The following is a 20,266-nucleotide window of genomic DNA, read 5'->3' as shown; positions in this document are numbered from 1 at the left end:
TAAATGAGGCATGTGATATGCCTTTTATATGTAGATTATGAAGAGGGGCTATAAAAGTATAGATAAATCATTCTACCTAAAAAAAAAAAAAAAGTGCTTTTATTGCTTTTGGAAAAGGGTTATATTGTAATCTCTGAAATCAGGATATGATTAGGTTCTCAGCTAATATATAGAGTCAATTCAATGTGAAAGATTATTAGAAGGAAATACAATTTAATAACTTTAAATGCCTGCAGGAAGCAAATGAAGAAATTAGACACTATTTGGTGTGAAAAAAAAATAGCAGATCTTAGAAAGAAAGGATAGTACTCATCTATTTTAAAGTTGTGATCTCAACTACTTATATCTTGATGCATAGTAAAAATTGATTTTTGAGCTATTTTATTTTTTGCTAAGATTTTATTTTTAGAATCAGTACCTAATTTAGCTGAAAGTAGTCACTTTTATACTTTTTTAATTAATAAGGGAAATATTATTAGCTTTCTTTGTCTACAGCCTATACTTTTCCAAGTAAATGAATAAGCATGACATTTCCACAATTAACAATGATTTCCATTACAGTTGCTACATACAAATTTTCCTTGGCAAATAATTATTTTTGAGATCAAAAATAAATTATGGGTATAAAGTTATGAGGTTTCTTTTTAATTTATGCCTTTTGCAAAAAAAGACAATTTTTAGCTTAATTCGACTTCAGTTGTGGTTCACATGATTATAAAGAGTTTTTTCTGAAGATCTTAGGTAAATTATAAGGATGATTTGACTTTTAGTAAATATTCATTTTTATAAAGAAGGAAATTTTGCTCAGTATCCATTGTTCAACAAAGAGAATTTATCCTTTCCTAAAAGATTTCCATCCATTTATTGATTGGATTTCTAACTATTTTTTAGGTCAAGGCGAAATTATCTTTATTATTTTCTGACTGACTTGTAGAAAACAGTCATTAAATAAAGTTAGTAAAATATAATTCAAAAGAAATGCCACTATATATCCTATTTTTAAAGTTACTTTTGTAAGTTATTGTATTCGACATTGGCAACTGGTGACAAAAAAAATTAATATCGGAGTCTGTAGTGGGCAATGAATTAATTACCACCTTATTAAATATGTTAATGAAAATAATTTCCTTTATGTTGCTCATTTGTTTGTTTTGTTATTATTCTTTTCCTTATTGCTCATTTCTTTATAGGAAAGAAGAAGCCAGAGGTCACTTTTATGTTCCAAGATGAGATTGAAGATTTTTTAAGAAAACGCATACAAGATGCGCCTGAGGAGTTTCTTTCTGAACTAGCTGAGTACTTAATAAAGCAAGTATAAAACACATTTTTTCTGTTTGATGATAGAAATTGAGTTATTAAATTAAATTTTTAACAAGATGATAGAAAACATATATTTTAGGTGGGGTTTTTTTCCCAAAGCTTAGAATTTAATCTAGTCACCAAATTACAGACTTTGCCTGCAGAGGCAATTCAATAAACATTTAAATGCTTTGGGCAAGGCAGTGGGAAATAAAAGACAAGAACGTGGAGGTGTCCTTGTGCACTGATCTTAAAGTCCTATGTGGGTGGAAACCACCAGCACTAATCATTGTCTGGTCTCTTCCATGGCATGAAAGGTGACATCTAAAAGGAAGGAAGGACCATTTTCTATCTAGATTTGACAGGAAGTACACAGTGCACTATAAGGGAGAAAATAAAGTAACAAACTGCCTTCAAAGAGAATAAATTTAGCCCTGGTTGGTGTGGCTCCGTTGGTTGAGCGTTGTCCCGTGCTGTGAAGGGTCACTGGTTCAAACAGCCAATCTTTCTCTCTCATATTGATGTTTCTCTCCCTCTCCCTCCTTCCCTCTCTCTAAAATCAATAAAAACATATTTTTAAAAAAGAATAAGTTTGACCACACTAACTTAAAATGAACCAGGCTAAATTTATATTGTTATAGAAGTCAAAGAAATTGAGGCCTACTTGACCATTAATAACTAATGTGATCTTTCCTCAAATTGGTAGTCCCAATGTGTAAGGTTGTATAAATATAATCCAGGAGCCCAGTGCATCTAACTTTTTAAATTTAGAAATTTAGCTTTTGTAATTAATTTTTTTCATGAATTTATTACATAATCTTATTTTTATATGTAAAAAGCTGAAATAGTTATTATTTCCCATTCTTTAATCTTTTCTGAATTGAACATCAAAAGTTTTTTTTAGTACATTAATAAATTGGAGACTTTAAGGTATTATCTCTGAGGATGGGGAACAGATTTAGAGTCTACTATTCTCCAAATTAAATTTGAGAAGCTGCTCTGAATTTAATTTGAATTGAAGCTTTTGTTGTTTTTGTTGTCCTTAACACAATAACTTTGAGTACTTGAAAACTGAGAAAAACCATTTAAGTTATAATTTCTGGGATGGAAGACAGATTCTTATGAACTATTCTCCAAATTAATCTTATTTGTTTAAAAAAAATAGAGATGTTTTCATAAACCTTATTTCCATAGAATCAAAAATTTGTATCCATGTAAACCCAGTACATTTTTAAGAAACTAAATATATTTATCTTAAATTCACAGACCTCTTAATAAAATTTACCTTGAGGTGGTACGTTCAGTATTCATGTCTTCAACAACTTCTGCCTCTGGCACTGGCAGAAAGCGCACAATCAAGGACTTGCAAGAAGAGGTTTCAAACCTATACAATAATATTCGATTATTTGAAAAAGGGATGAAGTTCTTTACAGGTATACTTAATGCTATTTTTTCATTCATCGATTCTCATAATTTTTCTTGTACATTCATTTTAATAAAACACTTTTATTTTTCAGATGATACCCAGACTGCCCTTACCAAGCACTTGCTAAAGACAGTCTGTACTGATGTCACTAATCTCATTTTCAACTTCTTAGCATCGGATTTAATGATGGCAGTTGACGATCCTGCAGCCATTACAAGTGAAGTATGTTAGTGGTTTTCTTGCCACTCTTGATGGGTTTTGTTTGGAAATCTGAGCATATTTTATTTTCTCATATCTGAAATAACTTAAAAAGATAATAAAATACAGGAAAATTTTTTAGAAAAAGAATTGATGAGGTTTTTAGGTCAAGTTCAGTACAGTGTATATACAGTTCAGGATTGGCAATATAACCAGCCTATTAAAAGTAATGCTGCTTATTTACTTGGGAACCAGCATTTTATTTTTTCCTAGTTATTGTTATGTCACATCCCTTTTTCCTGCTGAGTTACAAGTTTCTTAATAATGTTCATATTAAATGCCATAAATTTGCAGTCATTTTCATTTAGGGACACCACTTATTTCAACATTTACACTAATTCTGAAGAGAATATTAGAGTCTCTAAAGAGAGTGTATATACTCACTCACCCCCCTACTCCAAATCTCTCTCTGGCTTTCTCTCCTTTCTCTTATACTGCTGACAGATGGGAGGAGTAAGGCTGTAGCTGTTCTCTTTGGATGACCACTATTGGCTAGCTCTCTGATTTGAGAATGTTTTTAGCGTATTATTGTCCCTAGTTTGAGCTATAAAATTCAAGAACGAAGATAAATTCCTTTTAACATTCTGTTATAGTAATAAATGTACTTTTTTTTCATTTTTTTATCTTATATCTACCACCTGTTAAAAACACAATGCTGAAATAACTTTTCCCCCATAGGTAAGAAAAAAAATTTTGAGTAAATTGTCAGAAGAAACTAAAGTAGTCCTAACAAAACTCCATAGCTCCTTGAATGAAAAGGTAAGTAAGGTTTGATTTTATTTAGATATATATTGGAGCTAGCATTTGTGATCTTTGAGTAGATTTTTATAAAAATAATTGTGAATTAAGTCTGAAACTAGTGTTTTGCATACCTTTTTGGGAGGTGAAGGGGGAGACCAAGCTAGGGGCAATTTACCCTCTTTAAAGTGCTAAATCACAATTTCACATTTAATGACAAAATAACCTTTTTTAAAAATTGTATTTAGGGTGTAAAATTATAAAACCGTATTAAATGGCTGTATTTTCTTTAGGTAAATTTATGTAAAAGTTAATTGTGGTACTTAACACCTTTTCAGAGCATAGAAGACTTTCTTTCTTGTCTGGATTCTGCAGCAGAAACTTGTGATATTATGGTGAAAAGGGGAGACAAAAAAAGGGAAAGGTAACACTGAATTATCTCTTATTAATAAACTAGAGACCTGGTGCACAAATTTGTGCACGGGTGGGGTCCCTCTGGGTGACCTGCGGGGATCGAGCCGAAATCTGCAGTCCAACACCACCTGCAGCTTTTACCTGCTGCTACCGCTCATCCCAGCCCCTCTGTGCCTGCTGTGGGCTCGTGCCCAATCAGTCCCGATTGGGAGAGGCTCACGCTGCCACAGCAGTGCTCACCAGCCATGAGCCCTACATTTGACACCCTCCCAAAGGGAGTGGCCTGCGGGATCAGGCAGAAACTGGCTTTCCAACATTCCCCAAGGGGAACCGGATTGCAAGAAGGTGCAGGCCAGGCCGAGGGACCCCATCAGTGCACGATCGGGGCTGGGGAGGGACTGCGGGACTGCTCCAGGGCATGTCCTGCCCTGCCTCACCCAGTCCTGATCAGGGCCGATTAGGGCCGGCTGGCCCGGGAGGGACACGGAAGGTTGGCCAGCCGGGGAAGGACCAAGGGAAGGCTCCAGAGCGTGTCCAGCCCATCTCGCTCAGTCCCAATCAGCAAGCTAACCTACTGGTCGGAGCGTCTGCCCCCTGGTGGTCAGTGCATGTCATAGTGATTGGTCGACCAGTTGACTGTCTGCCCCCTGGTGGTCAGTGCACATCATAGGGAGTGGTTGAGTGGCCTTAGCATATCATTAGCATATTACGCTTTGATTGGTTGAACAGTTGACCGGTCACCAGATGACCAGACACTTAGCATATTAGGCTTTTATTATATATGATTCTTAGCTGTGTTATATCTGAAATTGGAATTTGACTATGAGTCATAAGAACTGTTGTGTCTAAATCGTAGTACACCTTGAAGCATTTTGGTCTTAATAAACTTCAGTGTTCCTCTCTGACTAATCTTGATAAGGTAGCAGAGTTGTCTAATCCCATTGTTGATCAAGCCTGGCAACTTTTTATTAGCTTTGTGACTTTCTTTACAGGAAACCTATTTAAATCAGTGCTCTTCTCAACTCAAAAGGCATACTTTGAATATCCCTGCTATATTGTTTTTTTCTATCTTTTTCTAGCACATTAGTTTATTCATGCCATTTAGAGTTATGAGTATCTGAATCCCACATTTAAAAGGTCCCTTCAAATATTTATTTAACTAGATAATTAAACTAGAGAAGTTAAAAACAAATACAGAAGGGAAGAACTGAAATTGGTGAGAATTTGTGTGTTTTTATTTTTGTTTAGACAGATTCTGTTCCAGCATCGACAAGCACTGGCTGAACAGCTAAAAGTTACAGAAGACCCTGCTCTTATCCTGCACCTCACATCAGTCCTGTTGTTTCAGTCCTCAACCCACAGCATGCTCCATGCACCTGGAAGATGTGTCCCACAGATCATCACTCTTCTTAAGAGTAAAATTCCAGAGGTATTACATTTTCAGTGCACTTGGAACTTTTAAAGCTTTTAGATTGCAAATATTTTTAATGGATAGATGTGAATCATTGTGAACACCAAGACATATTAACATCATCTTCCTGTTTCCACAAATGCAAACAATGAATTAGGGAATTGATTTTAAGGATACTCTTTTAGGATCCTATCTGATCCATGGTAAAGAATATTCTGAATTTGGAAATTAAGCTTTTGGAAAAGTTATAATAATGTTCAGTCTTTCATCTCAGCTTATTCAGGTTTAACCTGTCCTTCAAGGGCCCCTTAAAATTCTTCATAAATTCTGCATAAATTCTTCTGAGAAACTCCTCAACTAAAAGTAATTTTGGCTTCTTTGAACTTCCATATCACTTTTACTATATCTTTGGTGATAGAACCTAGCCAAATCAACTATTAAAATAACCTGCATTCGTGTTTTCTGTCTCCTAAAATGTAAACTTGAGAGCAAGAACCTTGATACATTCAGCTTTCTATTTACATGGCCAGTGATTTGTAAAGATGAAGACCTTCAGTGTGTATTGGTTGAACAAATCCTACTTTGTTCCACAAAAATTAAATCATGTTTGTTAACTTTTCTTCTCCTTTCTCTTTTCACAGGACCAGCATACACTTTTGGTAAAGTATCAAGGATTGGTTGTAAAGCATTTAGTTCATCAGAATAAGAAGACTGGGCAGGAAGAGGATCCCTTGAGTGATGAATTAGACAATGAAGAAGAAGATAGCACCAGTACTACTCGTAAAGAGCTTCAAGAACTTTCTTCATCCATTAAAGACCTTGTTCTCAAATCCAGGAAATCATCTATGACAGAAGAGTAATGAACTTAATTTACTTTTGCCTTGTAGTAAACATTTTCCCCCAAGTTATTGCTGAGTTATAAATAATGTTTATTTCACAATCTCCAACCTCCCATTAGCCCACAATTTAGTTAAAACAGTAGTGTTGTATTCATTGTAAATTTTATAAATATGTGAATTTTTGTAAATTGAGTTCTCCATGGAAGATTTCTTTAGATTTCTTAATTATAATTCTAAAAATTATACATTTATTTTCTTTCCATGTACTGAATGAAGAATAAATTTTCTAATGTCTTTCATTTCTAGGAAAGGACTCATTTTGTTGTGTTATTACAGTTCGAGTGACATTATCATATTTTTACATTATAGGCAGAAATTTAAAATGTCATGTTTTTTAAAAAAGAAAAATACCCCTCTGCTTTCACAAATGAAAATTGTGTATTTTATTTTAAAGTCAATATAAAATGCTTCAAAACTAACATACAGAAATTTGCAAAATATTTTTTTATTGCTGAGCCCTTGCTTTTATTTCAGGCAGATAGAGGTTCTTCCATCTTCCCCATAGGAGTGAACTATTATGCGGTTGGAATCATTAGGGATGCTTTTACAGCTGCAGAACATCTGAGTGACCCATGTGTTCCTGTGTTCTATTCTAAAACAAGATGCTAACAAGAGTAAGAAAATTTGCTGCTAATAGGTATGTCATAACTTACCAATGGAATAACTAAAAGTGTTATGCAAATATTTTTCCATTTGGCATTAATCCATTTTGCATTTCTAAATGTCATTTATTTAATCAGTAGTCACTCTAGCAACTAATACTTTGTTGTGGAGAGATTTCTAAGTGCATTTACATCATTGCAAGCTTTTTAAAAAATAAAAATAAAAACCCTTATAAAAAAGTAGGTATTCTTGTTTTTCTAAAGATTATTAGTAGTTAAAACTAATTAAATTAATCAAGCTAATTAAAATTAAAATAGTTCCTTGGAGTAATCATTTCAATCTAAGCAACAATTTATTATATATCAAAAGGAATTTAATTTGAATATAATAGTAAATTAAATCTCAAATATTAAAAAATACTGTTGTATATAATTCCTTGTGTGGCATTTAAAATTCTATGTTTTAAAATGTTTGAATACAAAGATCAGTCTACCTACCTCTACTCTAATTCTAGATAAAGTAATAGTAACTGAGTGAAAGGAATTATATATTTACAGACTAATTATTATTATTAAAGTTGATAGGAATGTAATGTAAATTTTAAAATGTTTTTCCATTAGCATTTTTTATTAATGTATTTTCAGAAAAATGAAAATCCTCTCACCACAAACTCCAGTTAATTTTATGTGCTTATTCCGCTTTCAAAATCTTGAACACACAACATAATTTTTTATTCAGTGTTTGCTTAAGGACTTTATCATTTGTTTCAGCAGATACCAAATTAATCTTTGTTTTTGTCAAACCAGAGAGTAGTTTGTGAAAATAAAATATCTTAATTTGTAAAAATAAAAATGAAAGAGATAATGAAGCAAATAAAAAAAACCATTTTTATTTTGTTGGCATTAAATATTTTTCATTTATCAAAATAGTTCTTATTTTTTCATAGTAAATAAGAACAGCTTTGTTTTTGTAAATAAATTATATGGCTGATTTTTTATGTAAAAATCTAATTTGTTAATAAAATTAAATCGTTAAATGTTTACTATGATCTTCATGGGGAAATTGAAGAACCTTATTTAAAATAAAGTTGCCTGTTGTTTCTATTAAATATTATGGTACTTTGAAGCTTCTATTATTTTCATTATTACTAGTTTAATTAATGCATATATTACATGTATTTATATTTTTAACTGTTATTCTGAACATTTTAAAAGTAGTTTACTCTATTTTTCTTATATAAAAATAGTTTCATAGTCCTCAGTGTCCTTCATTCCTTGAAACTTTGCCATTCATGAACTATTTCACCTTAGTAAGCCTTTTCATTGAGCTAGATTTCAGCATCAGACTAACAGGTTACAAGTGGGGAGAAGATGAAGGGGTTTATCTGGGACTGAGTTTGAGATGCCTAAGAACCTCTAAACAAAGATGTTCAGTAAACAACAGGATACAGGCCTAGAATCTTTGAAAGTGGTAACAGTTGAGAACAAAGAGTAATAACAGTTTGGGAGTCATAATACATAATTGTTTGTTGTTGTTACAACCCATGGAGGGTGTACAAAGAAGCATTCTGAACTGAGGTTGAAGCTCTGGGCAATGATGAGGTGAATAAAGGGGGAGGAGCCTGAGTATCTAAGAGCTAGGAGGAAATAAAAAAAATATAACTTAGTAAACCAAGGGAAGAGAATTTCAAAAAGAAATAAACATAGCCAGAGATGAGAAATTTCTGGCAAGATGAAAAACAGTGCTCTTTGGGGTTGTTAATATCATTTATGAGCTTAATGAAACATTTTGTGTGTGTGTGTGAAGTTGTTCAATTGGAAGATAGATTGCAATAGCTTGAGGAGCAACAGAAGATCAGAAGTGGAATCAGTGAATGTAGATTACCCTCTCAGAAAGCATAGTGTAAACAAAGAGGGTAATGGCCCCATAGCTAGATGGGGACTTAGACATTTTTTATATCCCAGACTCCACTTCCTCATTTATGAAAGGAGAAAAATAATGCCTGGTTAGTATTATCATGAGGATTAAAATCTATTACTAATTGAATGCTCTTGTGTCCTTTTCCTAGCTCAAATTTTATTTTTTTGTTTTTGTTTTTTTTATGTTTTTCTGTTTTGTTTTTGTACATACCTGAGTTTGACCTCAGGAAATACTAACCATTCCTTTAGCACTTAGAACAAGGACAGTTTAAGTTTGGTCTGGGAATTAATGTAATGAAGGCAAAATATTTCTTACCCTACCTTACAAACTAAAGAAATGGTCTCCAATGGAGATTCTAGGAGCAAATGCCACTTGCTTTGTGAGTCAGTTTGACCCACTAAGAATTCCTGTTATGGATTACATCAATATTCAAACATTTCTTTAAATTAAATTCTTGAAATTTCTTGCCACTTTTTGTGTTTTGAATTGAAGATTTCAAAAAGCCAGATGAGCCTGTGCTTAAATGGACATGACATAACAATCGCTGCCAGCTCATAAGGACATAGGCAGAAACAGGGAAAGCTCAGTCCACACTGCAGGTGCAGGAAGCAGGTAACAACCTTGAGTTACTCTATCAAATTCAAGGCTTGGAGTTCCCAGATTTCCCAAGAAGACAGTGATAGAGGCCACAACCAAAGGCTCATCTCAAGTTACCAACTCTGCAGGTGAGAACAGGAAAGCTCTGTGGTTCAGCCATTTCTAATGTAAAACAAGGGTTCTGTTAGTCACCAGGAAACAGAACCAACAAAACAGATTAATCAAAGAAACAGAAAATACATTATCCTTTTAGAAATGTTTAGATTTTGAATGTGCACTTAATTTAGCCTAGGCAGTGAGAATTTCTTGAGTGTGTATGTGCAGTTTGTATTTTAAACTTTTTGGAGCTTATCCAGATCCTACTTCACATACAAATCCAGGATTGTCCTTTAAGGATGTCCTGCACAGAACTTATTACTCATAATTTTAAGTAAAAATTGACAAGGAATGCTTTTTCAGCCCGGTAGGAGTCAGCTATGTGCACGTCACCAGACTTGGAGGAAACCCATTTAACCCTCCTATTTTCTTCTACAAAGTTGAAAAAACTGCAGTTGGGAGGGACCCTCAGATAGCTCTGGTGGCTCGTTCTGTTCCTTTTGGAGTTGACCTATGAATGGGTTGGAAGAAAAAAAAAATCATCATATTGTCTCCTTTCAGACTGTTTAAATTACAGGAAGAAGCAGCTTTAAGAGAAAGTAAGTTTTGTTTTCTTTCCCTTAATGTTTCCTACATGTTTTTTATGTGGTGTTTTGGCTTCTTAAGTACAAGAAATTCCTGTAAACTTTCTAGTGACGGCATAAGAGAAAACTTATACTTGGCAGATAAGTATAGATCTTGAAATTTCTTAGAAACTTTTTAAAAGCCATTTGAGCCAACAGTTATAAAACTTTATATGCTGAGCTGTTCAGATTTCTCATTTTGATATGCATGTGGAAGCAATATAGTGTCCAGCTAACTCTTTGGAGCTGCCTCCTGAGTTCTGAAAATAGTCTTTATTCACGAGGCATAGTTTCATTGTCATAAAGGGGTGGCGGGTTTCATTTGACTTGATTTACTTGAATGACTAATTTTGTCACTGAGGTTTATGGTGGATTTATGTATCCAGAGCATACTTTGAAGTTACTTACGTATTTTAAGTGCTATTCCTATTTTTAAGAAAAATCTGCCCACTTTCCAGTAGCAGGCATAGAGACAGTTCCTAAGATTAAATTAAAATGCCTGTGTGTCTAGCCCACACATATATAATATGCTTCATGTATCTAAAGCACTGCTTCTTGAAACTGAGATAGCGTTACTTAAGCAAAAGCATGTATCCCATGTTTATGCTTCCTCCACTATTTTAGTCAGACCCTCTTTCGTGTCTAACACCCATTTGAAAACCAAATGCAACTTCTCAGTTATCAATTTGGGTTTCAGGATTGTGAAAACTATAAAAAAAAAAGAGTCATTAATAAAATGTATAATTCTCTTAAGTAAAATGTGTAAGAAAACTCTCAAGTCATTTTAGCCTTCATTTCACATCCATAATATGGCATTCTAGCATTTTTATTAGCCAAGTATATGGATTAAAATACAACACAAATATTGCAAACATATGTCATACAAGAGAGTTCTTAACATATTTATTGTGATTTATGCCTAAATCCATAATCCAAATTGCTTGATGTGGAAGGTAAACTCTGATGTCTGTTTTCTACACTTGTTCTATTTATTCCCACATGTTATCATTAGTTGCCAATTCTGGGGCCGTTCTACCTAAACATATCAGCAGACTTGTGTTTTAATGTAACATCACCTCACTGACAAGTTTACTTCTTATTTTTATTATACTTGCCAACAACATTTTGAGTAAAGCTGGATTAATTTGGGTTCCTTAGACAAGCCTAATAACTTTCTACTATAAAATATTGAAAATAAATGGTTTTCTAGAATATGTTAGAGAAACCTTGATTTGTTTTTTTGTTTTCAATCTAGGAAATGTGATCTCTTTAAAATTGAAAACTAGATACTTGGGTTCACATGGGAAGCTCTGAGTCAGATGTCAGTTAAACAATCTTGCATTTCCATGTTCTTTTAAATTGTCTTTTTCCTGTCCTATTGTCATCATTTTTCTTTACTTTTTGGTACCCTCAGAGGGCTGGAGGAGGGGGAAGAGGAAAGAGGGGGGAAACCTCTTCCTGCCATAATACCTTGAATTCCTCCAAAATGATCAGCTTGAGCATTTTATCTATCCTACATCTTTGGGATTATAGATCTCCATAATATAATAGGATCAATGGACCCTCTTCTCAGAAAAGCCCATTGCAAATAGATATTTCATTGACATTTCTGGGATTGAGAGACTCCTGAAATATGTCCTTGAGTATTCTCTGCAGTCCTTATCATGAACCACTATTCTCCATGAAGCCATACAACTCAGCTTCAAACACATCCTGGGGCAGTGGGTCCACCAACTTGCCAAAAGGCTTGGGGAGGAAGTATGCCTAAACTTTCTCTAAACTTCCCTCACCTGAGGACAGGTAAGGTTTAGGCAAGAATTATAGCTGAAGATGAAGTTCAAAGGTTAACTTTCAAAGCAGTTCCTTATTTAATTCATGGTCACCCTTGTTCTGGGCATGTCATGTCAAGTAGCAGAACAGTTTCTTTTGTGGAAATAAGGCTTAGAATGGAAGGTGAGAGTGTTGTGCCTCTAAAGATCCCAGAATGTGGAAAGGATGGCTGCAGCGGACCTCCCTGTTTCTCTGGCCATCCTCCTGAATCCCTGTACCCACCAAATAGTGGATTGGAAGACAAAAGGGAAGATCTAAACTAATGCCCATTATCTTATACCCTCCACTTCAGGGATTTCAGTCTCTCATTTTTCCTTCTGTATTGTCTCCTTCCATCAGCATTTAACCATGTCCAAAATTTCCTATCTTGAAAAGCATCTCCATTATTGAGCTTCTCCAGTGACCCTCATTCCTCAGCCTCACAGATGAATCTCTTGAAGAACCTCCACTTCCTCAGCCCGCACTTCTCAATTTACTGCACTCTGGCTTTAGTCCTCATCAGTTTCCCTCGGTGCTCATTGAGGTCATCAATTGCTAGTGCATTGCTAAGTCCAGCAGCCATTTCTCATTCTCTATCTACTTGGTGTCTCAAAAGCATTTTACCCTATTCTCTACTTTCCCCATCTTGAAATACCCTTTAACCAGGATTTCCATGATAACAAACTCCCAGGTTTCCTCCACCTCTTGGACCACTATTCTCAGTCTGTTTTGCAGAGTCCCCTTCTCCCCTACTTTCTAGACTCCCTTTCGCTTTCTTGGCAATTGCATTGCTTCACTTATCATCCATTCCATATGCTTATGAATCCAAAATTTTTATCTCTATCTTTTCTGAGTTACAGATCTAATTCTGCTGAGTACAGGACTGCCCAGAGCAGGCTTGGACCCCAGTGAATACAATGAGGAAGGTTGGGGGGAACATCAGAGACAAGCCAGGAAAATGTTTTTATTGATTTCAGAGAGGAAGGGAGAGGGAGAGAGAGATAGAAACATCAATGATGAGAGAGAATCATCGATCAGCTGCCTCCTGAATGTCCTATACTGGGTATTGACCCCACACTGGGGATCAAGCCCACAACACAGGCATATGCCCTGACTGGGAATCGAACCATGACCTTCTGGTGTATAGGTCAACACTCCAGCACTGAGTGACCCTGGACAGGCCAGGTAAAATTTTTGACATGGAATTTGCCATAGGACCCCTTCCAAAATGCCCAAGTAACTTATATGGTTTTTCTGCCTCATCTCTTTAACTCCCAGCTGATCAGCTCTACTTGGCTGTCCCTCAGTCCTCTCAAATGTTATCCTTTTTTAAATCTAAAAGTAATTTTATTATTTCCCTCTCCTATTCCCCACCCTACTTCTTTCAAGTATATTCTTGTATAGTAAATGACACCACAATGCAACCAGAAACTTAGGGTGAATAATTCTTCTCCTTCAATCATATATCCAAAGAATCTCTAAGTTCTGTGGGCACCCTTGTACACTCACCTACTTCTCTCCTTTGTCACTGCCACCGCCCTATTTCGGGCTGCCATCTCCCTTTACTTGTCTAAGAGTAGCTCTTCACTGGCCTCCCTGCATCCAGAATTGTCCTCTTCTGCATTCCGCATATCGAAGCCAGAATGATTGACCTAAAACAAATGGTCTAAAAACACTTGATTTTGCCAACCATTTACTTCAAGTCTTTCCCTGACTCTCCACAGGCCTTCCGATAATAACCAGATTCCTTCTCCAGGTTAAGGAGAAGTAGCACAGTGAGTTATAAACGATCTCTTCTACCTTGATGGTACTCAGGAATCAGCTCTGGGTCTTTGCAAAAATGCAGATTCTGGTTCTGTAGATCTGGGTTGGGCTGGCGCCTGTGTTTTTAAATTTTAATAAGCTCCCAGATGATGCTGATAATAGTGGACATGGACCATACTTTTTATGCCAAATTGGCTGAAGCTCAGATCTCAGTTGTGTCATTCACTAGGTCTGGGAACTTAGAAAGGTCACTAGCCTCTGTGTCTAGTTTTCCTTGTATATAAAGTGATCATAATGGTGTACCCTCTTCTTAGGTTTGTTTTGAAAAATAAACATGTTATATTAAAACTAGAGGCCCAGTGCACAAAATTCGTTTGGGATGTCCCTTAGCCCAGCCTGCACCCTCTCCAATCTGGGATCCCTCTCACAATCCAGGACTGCTGGCTTCCAACTGCTCGCCTTCCTGCCTGCCTGATTGCCCCTAACTGCTTCTGTCTGCCAGCCTGATCACCCCCTATCCACTCCCCTGCAGGCCTGGTCACCCCTAACTGCCCTCCCCTGCAGGCCTGGTTGCCCCCAACAGCCCTCCCCTGCAGGCCTGGTTCCCCCTAACTGCCCTTCCCTGCAGGCCTGGTTGCCCCCAACAGCCCTCCCCTGCAGGCCTGGTTCCTCCCAACTGCCCTCCCCTGCTGGCCCGGTTGCCCCTAACTGCCCTCCCCTGCCAGCCTGGTTGCCCCTAACTATTCTCCCCTGCTGGCCTGGTTCCCCCCAACTTCCCTCCCCTGCAGTCTTGGTCACCCCCAACTGCCCTCCTCTGCTGGCCTGGTCACCCCTAACTGTCCTACCCTGCAGGCCTGGTCACTCCCAACTGCCCTCCCCTGCTGGCCCAGTTGCCCCTAACTGCTCTCCCCTGCTGGCCTGGTTCCCCCCAACTGCCCTCTCCTGCCAGCCCAGTCACCCCCAACTGTTCTCCCCTGCAGACCTGATCGCCCACAACTCTGCTGGCTCAGTCCTCTGCTGGCCCGATCACCCCTAACTGCCCTCCCCTGCAGGCCTGATTGCCCACAACTTCCCTCCCAGACATCTTGTGTCCACATGGGGGCAGCCATCTTTGACTACATGGGGGTGGCCATCTTGTGTGTTGGAGTGATGGCCAATTTGCATATTACTCTTTTATTGGATTTATTAAATAGGATTACTTGCAACAGAATAAGTGTTAAGTACTAGTTATTATTACTAGTTAAGATCTTGAGTAATTTAGCCTCTACATCCTTCTCCAAGTCACACACACACACACACACACACACACACACACAGTCTACTAATTAAAAGAAAGAAATGCATGCCATTATCAAAAATCCACCTGGGAAACTGATACATGAAATCCAAAAATCTTATCAACTATAACCTGAAGAAAAAATAGATAACAAGATAAATTCCCAAAAGCATTTAAAACAAGAATTAATGGTTATTCTGATCAACATAATTAGAATATTTATTGTCTTGTTTGTTTTATTAACCAAGAGCTTAGAAATGATGCTGTTCATTCCTTCATTGTAAACTACAGAGCTAGCACAATCAGAAAATCATTTAAAATCGTGGTTAATAAAAGCTTATCTATCTATATATATCAATCTCTCTTTCTTCTCCCTTCCCCCCACTTATACAGTACAACAGACTAAAGAATAAAACCACCTTTATTGGAACAGGTGTGTGGTTTTGAAAGTTCCAGTTAACCATGTGCCCCCTCCTTTCAGAGTTCTAAGACAATTGCAAAATAGACACAGGTGTCATATATGGATCAATTTGTCATCAATTGTATTATTGTTAAAGCAGGATTGGAAAACAAAGCCTTTTCTAAAGACTGCACCACCCAGCCTGATCCCAGCAGCTTATTCCCAGGTGTGTGTGTGTGTGTGTGTGTGTGTGTGTGTGTGTGTGTGGTCGGGGGGTTTGGGGTTTAGAACAACTTGGGCCCCTGCAGCACTCTTTGCGGGGGTGGGCAGCTGCAGGGGGCTCCCTCCAGGGAGGAGAGCAGAGTTTTGGGCCCCTGCACTAGCATTTCCACTAAAGTGAGGGGGAGTAACACTTTGCCCAGTTACTTATCACTCCTCAGTAGAGTAGAACCAGTGAGCCCAAGGGAGGGACATTGTATCCCCAATACTTTCAAAAGAGAGAATTTTTTTTTAAAATAACAAATAAAGAAATCCTGAGGAAATGAGAGGTTCTCTCATATAATTGTTTTAAGTATTCATCTTTTAAAATTTTTTAAATTATTTTTTTCAATTACAGTTTACAGTCAATATTATTTTGTATTAGTTTCGGTGTACAGCATAGTGGTTAGACAATCACACACTTTACAAAGTGTTTCCCCTGCTATTTCATATAATTTTTAATTTAAAAATTTCCTGGTTTCTTATAAATTTATCATCGGTATAAATTGTTGAAATGCCAAATAGGAGAGATTTTAGTTGACAGCGTACATCACAGACCTACTTTTACAGTGTGCCCTTCGCTTGACCAGGAAGAAAACACAGTGAACTAAATATATCCATAGCAATGTGTAGCTGAGTGTTTAAGGCTCTGACAGGTAAAAGTATTATGTTTCATATGTGGACTTCCTATTATCCATGTACGAAACGCTGCCCTCCTGGTGTGGCCCCTCCAACCCCACCAGCAGTGCTCTCTACTGTGGACTCCCCAATGCTTAAGAACCTCCCACCACCTTCCTTAGAGACTTTTTTTCAAGTTATAGCTCCAGAGGAAGCTTTAACTGAAGTTTTCTATAAATTTCCAGAGCACCCTATGCATATGTTCAAGCATGTCCGTATATCCTCTCCCTTTCTTCCCTCACCCCCTTCCATCCACAATATTTACTGAGTGCTCAACATATGCTCGTAATACTCGAGACACCAGCAGCCTGGAGGTAATAGCACCTGCCCTGTGGAAGCTTACTGTTGAGCAGGAACGATGGTTAGGGCTGATGGGCCGTATGTGTGCTCAAGTACCAAGGGCCACAGAGTTTACAGCCAGGGTACGAATCTGGTGGAAGAGCGACTGAGTGAAGAAATTACTTATGAGGCTCTCCCATGCTGGCATGAGAGCTTCCTGTGGGTAGATAACTGGTCTCATCTGCCAAGCTCCATGGATGGCCAAAAGCTGGCATTTGAGAGCTCTTTGTGAAACCCACAGAACCACAGTCCACTGTGTTCAGAGAGCTAGCTGCTTATGCTGTTGAGATTAAAGGTAAAAAAGAGCCAGACCAAGGCCGATGACAGCTTGTGAAAGCTAAAGAGCTTGGAGCAGGTGCGTCACAGAAAGTAGTAGGATTCAAAGGCTGGGTGGGCCTCTATTTATAAAATGGAAAGGAAGCGACTGTTTGGCTCTGAACCTTTACTATCCTATCACCAGACATCTGACCTTCTTCTTCCTGAATTCACTCACTATTCACAGGCTCTGTTGTAGGTGCCAGGGACACAGCGCTGAACAAGGCCGGAAAGGTCTCTGCTCCCGTGTGTGTGACATGTTCCTATGCCTTAAAAATCCACACACGGAGGGATGCTTAGGGTGAAAATTTAAAAAACACTAAAACGTATTTGTCAGCGCACACGGTGAACATTTGGTTTCCAAGAGAGGAACAGAGTGTCCCCTTTCTTTTACATGCCAAACTAGCGCAAACAACCCGCGATCAACACACTGTGTTTCCCAATAAAACACAACCATGAAAACAACCGCTGAGTGAAAGCTGTGAGTACTCACTACAATCACTTTCCTTTGACGGATGCTGAGAACCAACTTTGTCTGAATCTCTGAGACTGGGAACCGATAAAAATTAAATTAAAGCTGTTTTTAAATATCGCCATGTGACGCTTTACATGGTCACTCTCCATCACAACAAATGTGATCTAAATATATCCACAGCAATGTGTAGCTGAGTTTTTAAAGCTCTGACAGGTAAAAGTATTGTGTTTCATATGTGGCTTTTCTTCCCCAATCCACAGTAAACCAAGAGTAACTACAGTAAACAAAATCCTATAGAAATTGAGTAGCCTTGAATGTCGCAGGGGCCATGTTCTTGCTTTTGAGGATATTTGGTTCATTTTTACAGCTAGTGGCAGCCCGGCTTCAGGCATGGAAGGAATCTCTCTGTTCATGCATGTGAGGCTGTTACCTGGTCAGCAATTAAAACCTGGAGGGCCAGATAGCAATAAGGAGAGGGTTTCTATCTTTTTCTTTTTCTTTTTTTTTAAATACAGCAGGAACTTAAGCAGTCATCCCATACAAGTTTTTTGCCCATTTATATATGAAAACAACATCAAGAAAAGGCCCCTGTTAGGAGCCTGGAAATCTGAATTCGAGGTGAAGCTTTTTCACTAACCACTTTATCAGCTTAAAAGAAAAGCAACAACTCAATTTGCCCTTCAGTTTTTCTCACTTCTTAGATGAGAGAAACAAACAAGACAATTTCAAAAGTCCCTCCCAGCTCCTACATTTAGTGATTCAGTGAGAGTGGGCCTAGATCAGAAGCATGTTTTATTTTTTAAATATATTTTTATTGATTTCAAAGAGAAAGGGAGAGGGAGAGAGAGGTAGAAACATCAATGATGAGAGAGAATCATTGATCAGCTGCCTCCTGCACGGCCCATACTAGGGATCAAGCCTGCAACCAGGCCACGTGCCTTGACTGGAAATTGAACCATGACCTCCTGGTTCATAGGTTGCCACTCAACCACAGAACCATTCCAGCCCAGCCGGGCAGAAGCATCCTTTTATAGCAAAGAAAAATGATCCAAATGACAGCGGGACCAGCAGGCTTTATTTCTAAATAGCTTCCTGTATTCATAGGAGATTCCTTTTTCTGATTTTCCCTACAAGTTTCTTCTGTGCTTCCCCTTCTACCTCCTTTCTCTCATCTTCCTTAAGATTTAATTTTTTAGTAACCTGTTACAGAAAAGACTGACTGTGCCACCAATATATTGAAGTGCAGAAGTCAGTTCTTTCTTTCTCCTTGAGAATATGAGGTCACACAGAGCAAACCTGAGAAACAAATTATTCAAAATTATGGTAAATGTAAGATTCTTTCAATGAATCACCAAACTGGCATCCACTTTGGCCAATCTTAAAGAAAAACTCACTTTTATTTAACATTCTGGTCCTAAATAGATCACCATTTACAAACTAGTAATCTAGTCTAAAAAGAGCTTGTCATAGTTTCTTTTGATTATCAATGTGGGTATTTTCTATTAAATATTTACAAAATTTTATTTAGAAAATAGATTCCACTTTCCTGAATTTTTTAGGAAAGGAATATTAGCTGATTAATACCCTCTTGGGAATTTAGTTTCAATCTGTGTAAAATGAAGAGTTGACACTGATACATCTCTTCTACTTCTTATGTGCTGTGATCAAGAACAAGAGATTCAGGAGAAATAAATTTAGTCTTTTGTTTGTGTTGATTTTGTTTAACTTAAAAAATAGGCCACGCATTCATTTCGTGCAAAATTCAAAAGCTATAAAAGGACACACAGTTCCACTCCCTTCCTTGTCCCTTCATCACACGCTCTGCAAGAGGGACCAGGAGATTTTAAGCTCAATGTCAGTTCATGAGAAGCCCAGTTTAGTTTTGATCAGTACCAAATATTACAGCACTTTTAAGATAAAAATTATATATTTTTTAAAATTTTCATCACTATCCATGTACCATTACTTTAATTCCTGTATACTCTCCTCCTCAGCAATGTTTATATTTAAGTAACTCATAATAGTTTTTAAGGTATTTTGATATGCATCATCTCATTTGCTCTAAAGCACCATCTATAGAGATAATTTAAAATATTCTACATTGCAAGGCAGAATATAAATGTCATGGGTTTTTTTTTGTTTGTTTTTTGTTTTGTTTTGTTTTACAATATACATATTTAGATGCTGCCAAAATGCTTAATGGGATGCTGATAATGGAGTGGTTTTATAAAGTGTTACTGTGACCTGTCCCCAAAAAGCATGAAAATGACCAACAGACATAAGAATTTGGAGACTGATTATAAATTGATGCATATGACAGGGGTACATATGCCTTATGACCAGCCTTAGTGATAAGCTGCTGGACCTCACAGAAGTTCCTGGGATTGCCCTCCCCACCCCCAGGTCTGTGATGGTCCAGGGAGTGCTCCTCTATCAAAAGTCTAACTCAGCCAGTGTGGCTCAGTGGTTGAACATCAGCCTGTGAAGCAGAAGTTTCAGTTTGATTCCCGGTCCGGGTACATGCCTGGGTTGCGGGCTTGATCCCCAGTGGGGATCGTGTAGGGGATGGTTGATCGATGATCAACATCATTGATGTTTCTATCTCTCTCCCTCTCCCTTCCTCTCTGAAATCAATTATATATATAATATAATATAATATAATATTATA

General features: G+C 37.3%; 2 protein-coding genes across 3 annotated transcripts in view; both read left to right on the top strand.

The window, feature by feature from the left end:
• The window catches only part of UFL1 (UFM1 specific ligase 1), a 31,928-nt gene extending 23,775 nt beyond the window's left edge, over positions 1 to 8,153 (top strand). Inside the window, exons 13-20 of one of the 2 annotated variants that reach the window (XM_080664846.1) lie at positions 1,191 to 1,308; positions 2,566 to 2,732; positions 2,817 to 2,947; positions 3,662 to 3,742; positions 4,060 to 4,145; positions 5,384 to 5,564; positions 6,188 to 6,402; positions 6,920 to 8,153. In XM_080664846.1, coding sequence (XP_080520972.1) covers positions 1,191 to 1,308; positions 2,566 to 2,732; positions 2,817 to 2,947; positions 3,662 to 3,742; positions 4,060 to 4,145; positions 5,384 to 5,564; positions 6,188 to 6,402; positions 6,920 to 6,950 — 1,010 coding nt within the window. In that variant the 3' untranslated portion in view covers positions 6,951 to 8,153. Of the gene's footprint in view, positions 1 to 1,190; positions 1,309 to 2,565; positions 2,733 to 2,816; positions 2,948 to 3,661; positions 3,743 to 4,059; positions 4,146 to 5,383; positions 5,565 to 6,187; positions 6,680 to 6,919 lie in introns of those variants that run through there. The other variant, XM_080664847.1, reaches the window with a different exon arrangement.
• A 1,951-nt stretch (positions 8,154 to 10,104) lies between these two features.
• FHL5 (four and a half LIM domains 5) overlaps positions 10,105 to 20,266 on the top strand; it is a 33,423-nt gene continuing 23,261 nt past the window's right edge. Inside the window, exon 1 of the mRNA XM_080663886.1 lies at positions 10,105 to 10,260. The gene's annotated coding sequence lies outside the window, so the exon portion shown is untranslated. The remainder of the gene's footprint in view (positions 10,261 to 20,266) is intronic.

The sequence above is a fragment of the Plecotus auritus genome (assembly GCF_963455305.1).
Source record: "Plecotus auritus genome assembly, chromosome: 4".
Lineage (NCBI taxonomy): Eukaryota > Metazoa > Chordata > Mammalia > Chiroptera > Vespertilionidae > Plecotus > Plecotus auritus.
The sequence above is the reverse complement of the archived record's forward strand: the minus strand, read 5'-3'. Positions and strand labels throughout refer to the sequence as shown.